The sequence below is a fragment of the Haliotis asinina genome, chromosome 2, assembly GCF_037392515.1.
Source record: "Haliotis asinina isolate JCU_RB_2024 chromosome 2, JCU_Hal_asi_v2, whole genome shotgun sequence".
In the NCBI taxonomy this organism is placed as follows: domain Eukaryota; kingdom Metazoa; phylum Mollusca; class Gastropoda; order Lepetellida; family Haliotidae; genus Haliotis; species Haliotis asinina.
In genome coordinates, this window is record NC_090281.1 from 27045299 (window position 1) to 27054967 (window position 9669).

Sequence of the window (9669 nt, forward strand, 5' to 3'; positions counted from 1 at the left end):
CACTGCCATATGTCTCTTCCATTCAAAGATTTCAACATCAACTTACCAAAGAGAGTGTGGTTCAAAGAGAGCCTTATGGGATTGTATGTTACAGGCTCGGCCTTAGGAAAGGTTATTCAGATTAGTGCAGAAATGAGCCATGTGGATTTTATCGAAGTCCAAAGCGACTGACTTGGAACTGACCGTGGCTTTATGGAAATTAGAAGGCGATGATACTGTATTACAAAGGACACATTTTAATTGCCTGTTTTGAAAATAGATTTCATCATAAACGATAACTGACGTCAAAAATACTAACTCTCACACTGAAACGGTTAAGGATGTAGTTGTCATGGAGTTTCACTATCACTATAAAAAGAAACAGGTAGGAGGGGTCGTCTCAAAAGCAAAACCAGGTCGGGTGAATCAGACAATGGTTGGGGTCGGGCTGGGGGATAGAGATATCAGCTAACGTAGATAACCCCATAAAGGAATTTAAGTTCAGAAGTACACGACATGTCATAACATATATAACAGTATCCAGTCATGTCAATCTTCAGGTGGTCATGCCACCTGTATATTCAGAGACATTTAATATGATGCTTTAGTATGGGTATCAGGTACCATACTCTTTTACATGACACCTTAACGTCAAATTCATGAAAGAAAGACATGTAAGATGTTAATCAATAGATAAGACATATTCAACACACATAAAAAAGCACAAAATATCTTTGAGATGGCCCCATGTTCCAGTAGGCAGCGCAAGCATTTCATGCTTCGTGAGTCGACGTTCCTTCGTCATACCTGGCTGACCGGCCTAATGGCCATCTATGGTCTCATCTACTGTTTTCACCAGCGATATTAAGTTATTGCCCGATATTACGGGTACACCTGCTTTTCTGGATATCCTCTCACGCTTCCTACTGATTGTCTTTGTTAGACAGAAGAGGGTTATTTCGACATATCCTATTTGCAGTTGTGTAAATTTGAGGGATACAGAACATAAACCTAAAGTGTGCTTCTCACCATATAACAGGTCGTCTCTTTTTCCCCAGAATAACCGCATTTGAGGTTCTTGTTTTGAAGGGATAGGTTTCACTTTTCCTAACTGTAAATGGACATCAACATCCAAATGATACATGAGTGTTTGAAAACAATTGACAAGTATCGTTCAAGATTGAACTCACAATACAAAGAGTTTCTGAAGCGGGATTGGAGCCGCGCGATTCACTCATCTCTGGGCAGACGCTCTACCACACGGCCATCGCGTCGACGATAGCAGTGGGGTTAAATTATTTACTTATAATTACTGACATTAAATTGATTTTACGCACGCTTCAGTTACTGTTATGTAGCTTCATTAAATAATCATCTACATTGCAATTACCCATCATTGACGGTATATATGTTAGAGACTCGGCTTTGGTAGACAATGTCAAACCATTGGGGTCGGGAAATCCAAAAAGATTTTCCTATTTCCGACAGTAATTAACTCCATATTCACACAGCTGTGTAGTTCCACTCGTACCAAGACATTAAGATTGGGTTTTGCCAAAATGCTGCTTTAAACTTGACTTGTTGATTTTGGTGGAGAGTCCAGATTAATGATCATTTTCTTGTGATATTAACCATTTTTCGAACCGAAGCAAGGCAAGCCAATATTTGCCTGCATATATAAACACTGGTCAATCGCCATAATGGTTGATAATGCCTTGGATACATTCATTGATATGATGTGTGTGTGTATATATATATATATATATATGCTGACTGCATTCTGAATCATATTGTCACCCAGTATTCTTGAGATACTACTAGTGGGACGTCAGTCAGCTACGTCAGCTAGTCGTGACATGACAGCAACGGCGCCGGTGCAGTGCTAAATCATACCAGCAGTATGTTGTCTGTATGAAATTTGTTTGTTTGTTTGTTGTTTAACGCTGCATTAAGCAATATTTCAGTTATATGGCGGCGGCCTGTAAATAATCAAATCTGGACAATCTAGATAATCTAACTATTAACAGAATGGGAATCGCTCTACGCAATTGGGATACGATGACGTGTGTCAATCGAGTCAACGAACCTGACCGCCGATCTCGTTAGTGGGCTCTTAACGGACAGTGTGGCTTTCGAAAGACTAATTCTAACCCGGATCTTCACTAGTCTGCCTGAAAAAAAAAAGAATTTTTTTGATCTGGTGTTCTAGAACATTTAACATGGTGACTGGCAAAGATTTCAGTTACTTTTGCCAAGCTTTCAATTGTGTGATTGTTCAGGAGTAAAATCCATGAAATATTGATCGCTAAATAGCCAGTGAAGTTCATGTTTGTATCTATTAATAAGCTGAAATGTTCTGTTTTGATCTGACGAACTGGCCGTTCTGATCCAAACTCTCTGACGCTGGTATATTTTACATGTACAATGAATTACAAAACATTCAAAACACACTTATTAACAATAATTCCACTCCATCAAGCTTTACTAAATCACAGAGAGCTTCTAACATCCTTGGCCTTGTATACCTCCAGAATACACTGGAATACACTGTCCCCATTTCTCAACATATCTACACACAAACTGTCAGGTTCTTTTTCGTGTTCCCATATCTCAAGTTCAAGATCATCGGCATAGTTACATTCTTTTCGGTACCACATGGAAGCTGATTTGAGTAATAACGGTCGAATGGGTAAACCCGAGTTGGACTGACGTTTTCCCCTTTGAACTAAACCATCACAACAGTACTTCAAATAATTAGAAAAATTAAGATGGTGGTTTGCGTCCGTATCGCTGTAAGGTACTTCCCGTACCGACACCTTGCTTACACGTGATTGGTCGGATGGCCTCTCAAGAGCGTGGAACCTCACTGGCTGGCCTCCATCACACAGATGCCCGTATGTATTCTTCCACTGTTGGGGAATCTTAATCGGCTTTCGAGAGGTACTGTCCACCAAGACTATCTGACTTCTATATCGTGCCAACGGAATTTCGTCGGCCTTCATCTCCGTTTCCATGACGTAGCTGCTGCTCCCGACGTTGCTGATGCGACTGTCTAGGCACAAAGGGGCTTTGACTACAGACTCATCGTACAGTTTATCATGAAAGTCCACTTTTGCAGTGATGATAAATCCCAGATATTTTCTGAAGAGTTCTTGAAAGCCGAGTAAAGAGTTCTCGCCGTCAGTTGCCTCTACGAGACAGGTCTGTGTGGAGTCCATTAGATTCATGACACTCCAAGGCTTCGGGAAGGCTGTCAACAGAGTGTGTAAGTGAGCTAGTATGATGTTATGCTACTTATAGAAATATTCAAGCAATATGACGGCGGGGGATACAAAAATTGCCTTTACAGGTATACACGTCCTCGTATGTGGTGAATTGTACTCGGGTTCAGGTCGTGACAAGCGAACGCTCTAACCATTTGGCTACACCAATGGGGGGGGGGGGGGGGGGGGGGTTATGGCAAAACAGGGAATGCTCCATCCCCCGAAATATTTTGATCTATGTGGCTTTTCCCCTAGCCTTGGGGCGAGGATTTGATCCACAAACCCGGCACACAATGTATCAAACTCACAACCTCACAGATTTGTACTAGTCGGGAGTAATGCTAGTTCACGATTTGATGGATACACGTGAAGCTCATTTCTGGAATATTGCAACAAACATGGTAAAATCTCACGATAAAACTCACAAACCATGTGTCAGGATAACACTGATGCCCCCACACCATACTCAGGCATTGTACTCTAACATAACCGGCCAGTCCTTCTTTCATCCCTTAATAACGAGCACCAGGCACGTTAACTTGAGGTGTGACGCTGTCGGGGATCGAAGTCCAGCTTCATCCTACATGGCCAATCGCTAGCTAATGCGTAAGATGGATGTACTTTGAGGCAACTTTTTGAAATATCATGGCCTTGGTGATCAGAAATGGCCATAATTATTTGTGCTCATGTGGGGATTCGAGCTCGGATCTTTGGTGTGACGAGAAAACGCCTTGACCACCTGGCTACTTCACGTCCCAATGACCAACTGGCCATTGCCAATGGAATTTACTGTTATAGTATGTACTTGATGTTTTGTCACGCCATCTTCTCACATTTTATTATGATTTCAGTACATAAGTCAACGACATCCGACATTAAACTCATTTGTCATAAGGTCGCTCCAGTCCATACGGCAAACGTACTGACTCACATTGCGCGTCAAAAGCACTGTAGGGCAAGCCTGGAACGATAACTCGTCCTGAGTTTGGTGCCAGTAGTATTCTCTCATATCCCAGTTGTTTAGCAATTCTGAAATACAAAGGATCTTTAGATCACACCTTTGTATAACAAGCATGGCAATATCAACTTTAGTTACTCGATCAGATAAATGAATGGAAGTTGACAAAAAAGCTGTATGTTATCAAGCCCTTTCATGCAACAACTGTTATATGTGGCTTGGCTAAAATAACTTGAAAAAAAATTAAAACTCTTTTTCCTGAGGATTACACGGAATACAGTAATCACAGATTCCATGGAAGATGCAAACAGTTCATACCACGAAAGAAATAACATGACCGCTGTGGTGCTAGCCTGGGTTTGAATTGCAATCTAACTCGAAAACTAATAAACATAAAATACTCAATGAAAAGCTGATTATAATTAAGAGATCATATCAACTCTGTGAGGCTTTTGCAATAAAAATATCATAAAAATATTGATACACTTCACTGATTGTTTCGAGGTAGGAGTGCTGAGAAAGGGACATCCAGGTGTCCCTCGTAACAAACAGTGAACTGTGTCAATATTTTTATGATGGATTGTTAAACAACTTAAATATTTTTAGGATGAAATAATCTGCAAAAACCTCAGAGAGTTGGTATGATGTTTTAATTATGATCAGCGTTTCACTGAGCATTTTATGTTTATTGTTATTAGTTTTCGAGTTAGATTGCAATTCATCCGCCCGCTTTTGAGTCAAACGCATTAGATACTACTTGCTCTACTACGAGCTGGAAATATAATGAATCAATTACTCTACTGAGGTCAAAATGTTACACCGAAGTTAATCTTCTACTGAGGTCAAAATGTTACACCGAAGTTAATCTTCTACTGAGGTCAAAATGTTACACCGAAGATAATCTATGAAGCGGGCCGATTCTTTAATCCCCACTACCGCGGCATGACACAAGAAAAAACAAATACAAATCGAACCGTCAATAGAAACATTACGGTATGTCACTGGCCGCCTCACTGCCTTGAACAGTCTACGTGTTCTAATAACTTCTATCACACTTGTCGTCACATATGATGAAAGAGTGAATACATAGACATGTAAGTAGTGTGTTGCAGCATGCATGATACTTACCTTGAAAATCCTGTTGTCATCTTTGAGGAGGGAAACTGCGGCAATGAGCAACGACTTCTGCGTTCTGGTCAGGTTATCGGGGACAAAGGTTGAAGCTGGATCTACTGTGCAGTTCGCTTTGCATGAACTGGTTCCCGGCTCCCTATACGTGCGCAGGTATACGTTGATACTGCGATATGCTAGACAGGGCCCAGTTTACGCTTTGCTTTCGTTCCCACTCGTCCTCTTCTGCATTCTCTTCCCACAGAGGATACTCCTGTCATATCTTCCAACGTAGATGTGACATGGCAGAAGTAACCTCTGTGGGAAGAGAATGCCTCTTCTGTAAACTGCCCGAAAACATTCGACTCTCAATGTTCATTTGTCAGCATATGCCACATGGCGTCAGCACTTTGTCATATAATATTTCATCAGCTGTCCGTGATGTCACAAACCCGTGAAGGTCCAGGGTAGAATAGACCTTCGCAACCTATGATTGCCTTAAAAGGCGACTATGCTTGTCGTAAAAGGCGACTAACGGGATAGGGTGGTCAGACTTGCTGACTTGGTTGGAATATGTCATCGGTTCCCAATTGCGCAGATCGATGCTCATGTTGTTGATCACTGGATTGTCTGGTCCAGACTCGATTATGTTCAGACCGCTGCCATATAGCTGTAATATTGCTGACTGCAGCGTAAAACTAAACTCACTCAATCATGATGTCACAAAGTGGGTGTTTTGCGGGATCTGAACACAACTTGTCGCGAGGACGTTTAGGTTGTAATTGGTTAACCTGTTATGTATTAACATCGAAACTCTCTAGTGTGTTAATGCTGCTTCAGTTACAAGAGAAATTTCAGCAAGCATTTACGAAGATCGCTGCTGATCGCATAACTGAGCATTTTAATCTGTTGTACAACCTCTCCAAGCCGAAATCTCTAAACTAAAAGGCGAGGTCGAACCCCTCAAAGCAGAGATTGTACTGCTTAGAAAAGAAGTTGGGCAGAATACGGATGAGTTAGAACAGTATAGCAGAAGAAATTCGGAGAGAATTGCAGGCGTAACTGAAAGGGAGAGAGAAATACAGACGAACTGGTAACAGAAGTGCTGAAAACTGTGCACCCGGACATCCGTATCTCAGGAGTCACAGAATCGGCAAGATCACCTGGATAATATGCGACTGTACTAAATATATTATCCACTCAATTGTATATATCCTGTAAGTAGACACATTGTAAATATGTATATGCGAAACTGTTAATGTCTCATGTTCCTTGTTCTATGTGTCATTGGCTGTTGGATAGTGTTTTGTATTGTTATGAATCCCTTGATACTTAGATTCCTCCTCTCTAACTCTATCTCTATCATACTGTACAAGCTTCTTTCTTCTGCCTTTATCAGATCCTTTCTTCAACTATTATCAGCTATCTGTGAAAGTGTACTTATCCGTATTCGTTCTATCTACCCGAAATATGTTGTGATCACACTCAAGTTTAACATTTGTTCTCGACAACACGAAATAACATTGCAATGTTTGTTTAATCACATAATGTCATATTTTCATCTAATTTTATCTGAGTATATATTATTCTCCCTGTACTTACATGGGTAATGATATTATGCAACACCGTGTGGTGATTGGAGTCTTTAATTGTGTAAACTTTAGCATACAGGTTAGATTCAAGAGCGTCCTTTATGCGCATCGTTCGCTGGATAATGTGACGCTCCTTGTACGTGAACTGAGGTTAATGTTTGAGATCTTCTGTAACGAATGGAAAGCATGCACGATGTTTCCTACTGTCTGTTGTCTTCAGTCACAAACTGGTAATGTTAACGTAATCTTTGTGTTACTATTGTTATTATTATTGGTGGGGACGTGCAACCCAACCCAGGGCCACTGACCCATGACAACACTGTCGGTGACCATTCAGTGTCTATTTTCCATCTAAATACTAGAAGCGTACGTAACAAGCTTTCTTATTTGAGTGAATTCTTATCAGATCACAACGTTGTTTGTTTCACGGAAACGCACTTGGACGACAGTATTAAAACTGAAACGCTAATCTGGGAAACTTTCCACGAGCCAGTACGCAAAGACAGATATATGTTTGGGGTGGTTTATTAGTTTATGTTAATATAAGTCTGTTTTTTAAGAGAACTCCAGAACTTGAAAATATTTCCGATGAAACAATTTGGATAGAGATATATTTACCACAAAATTCGCTGCTACTATGTACAGTATACAGTATTGCTTGATCCTGTAATTGTCAGTGAAGACATTGACGTTGTTGACAGTGGTGTAGTTGAGTTTGATAACAACATAAGTGATCACAGAGGAACGTATGTGAACATAAGAACACAGTTATGTAACAGCATATCCTATAAGCGAGAAATCTGGTGTTACAATAAGGGTAATTATGAAATGCTGAATTGTCTTATAGAAAATACAGAATAGAAGGACTTATATAATGGATGCTCAAATGTTAATGACGCTTGTTCACTGTTTTATAACAAATTTACCCAACATGTCAAATCATGCATTCCTTCAAAAATAGTAACTATTCGTCCAAATGACAAACCATGGTATGACTCTAATTTGAGGAGGGAATCCCGAAAAGAGACCGATTACGGAGAAAGGCCAAGAAAACAAAAAAGAGAGCGATAAAAAAGCTTATAAACACCAGAGAAATAGAGTAAACAACATGAAATGCTATTAAAAGAAAAAAGAAAACTTTTATTCCAATATTAATGGCCTACTATTGGAATTATACTCTGAAAATAAATCTTCATATTGGAAATTATTACGTTATATTGTTAAAAACTCGGGCTCTACTTCGCATATTCCCCCTCTCAAGCAGAATATTGATGATGAATTTCCAAAGCTATTTTCTGATCTGGAAAAAGCTGAAAAGCTTAATACATATCAATATGTCGTTTGAATGATAAAGATGTACCATTACCACATTTTCCATCAAGGACCGATATGCAGTTAGAGAAAATAGTAATTTCTGAGAAGGAAATATCTGATGTTATAAAAAGTTTACAGCTAAATAAAGCTTCAGGGCCTGATAGAATAAGTCATAAATTATTAAAGAACACAGTTGATTCCCTATCTAAACCCCTGTGTCTACTGTTTTACCTATCATTGCAATATAGTGTGTATCCAAACAAATGGAAAAGTGCATATGTCATGCCACTGTATAAGAAAGGTGATCACTCTATTGTTTCCAATTATGGACCTATTTCTCTTATAAGTTGTATAGGAAAACTGTTTGAAAGATTGGTATATAAACGTTTACTTGTATAACTATTTTCATGTTAACAAACTTTTATACAAGTATCAATCAGGCTTTCAAGCGGGTCACTCAACTGTCCATCAATTAATTGAACTTTACCATCATATTTGTACATGCCTCGACAGCACAGAAAAATATTGTATGATATTTTGCGATGTATCCAAAGCTTTTGATCGTGTGTGGCCCAAAGGACTCGTTCGTAAATTAGAGATGTATGGTATCAGAGGACAGCTTTTACAATGGATATCGAGTTATATAAGTGATCGCAGTCAACATGTCTTCGCAAAAGGAGCTATAACCAAGCCCAGGTATTTAACAGCTGGTGTCCCACAGGGATCAGTATTGGGACCCCTCTTATTCGTGGTCTATATTAACGATATTGCTGATCAATTAAATTGTGCAACAAGACTTTTTGCTGACGATACCTCGCTTGGGAAATCATCGAAAAGTACTGAAGAAATTGAAACTTCTCTCAATGCCAATTTAAACATATTATATAACTGGAGCAAAAACTGGTTAGTCTCATATAATCCTGGAAAACCCGAGGCAGTGTTGTTTTCCATGATTGATGAAACTGAACAATTGAAATCAGTTTTTGACGGGAAATCAATTTGGTAAACAATCATAAACATCTCGGAGTAACATCTGAGGCAAACGGCAATGGCCTTGTCACACTAATCAAATTATCAAGTCGTGCTCAAAAATGATATCATCGATGCGGAAACTGAAATACTTACTAATCAGAAATACAAACGACACATCTATAAGATATTTATCAGACCACACTTTGAATATGCTTGTGAATTGTGGGATGGTTGCACTGTACAACAGAATGAAAACTTAGAGCAACTTCCGTTAGACGCTGCCAGAATAGTAACGGGGCTACCTAGGAATGGTACCAGAGTATTTATACTAATACCCATGATAGGTTAGCATATACCTGTTACGATCTGGGGTAGAATTGGTTTTGACCCAAAGGCGACTGTGCTTGTCGTAAGAGGTACTGGGGCTTGTATTGCTGAAAATAAAACATCCTGGGTCCAACAAGCCTACACTGATATCCAT

At 39.5% G+C, this 9669-nt stretch overlaps 1 protein-coding gene across 2 annotated transcripts; it reads right to left on the reverse strand.

Moving 5' to 3' along the window:
• Positions 1-223: 223 nt before the first annotated feature.
• On the reverse strand, positions 224-5457 carry LOC137272411 (uncharacterized). 2 transcript variants are annotated; one of them, XM_067804791.1, is made up of 4 exons: positions 5329-5457; positions 4174-4271; positions 2805-3229; positions 224-2150 (listed from the first exon to the last, which is right to left on the reverse strand). In XM_067804791.1, the coding sequence occupies exons 1-4, from the start codon at positions 5346-5348 to the stop codon at positions 2142-2144; spliced, it is 552 nt and encodes a 183-aa protein (XP_067660892.1). In that variant the 5' UTR covers positions 5349-5457; the 3' UTR covers positions 224-2141. The 2 variants fall into 2 exon arrangements, with proteins under 2 accessions (XP_067660892.1, XP_067660891.1); XM_067804790.1 differs by lacking the exon at positions 224-2150 and having other exon boundaries at positions 2167-3229.
• Between the last annotated feature and the right edge of the window lie 4212 nt (positions 5458-9669).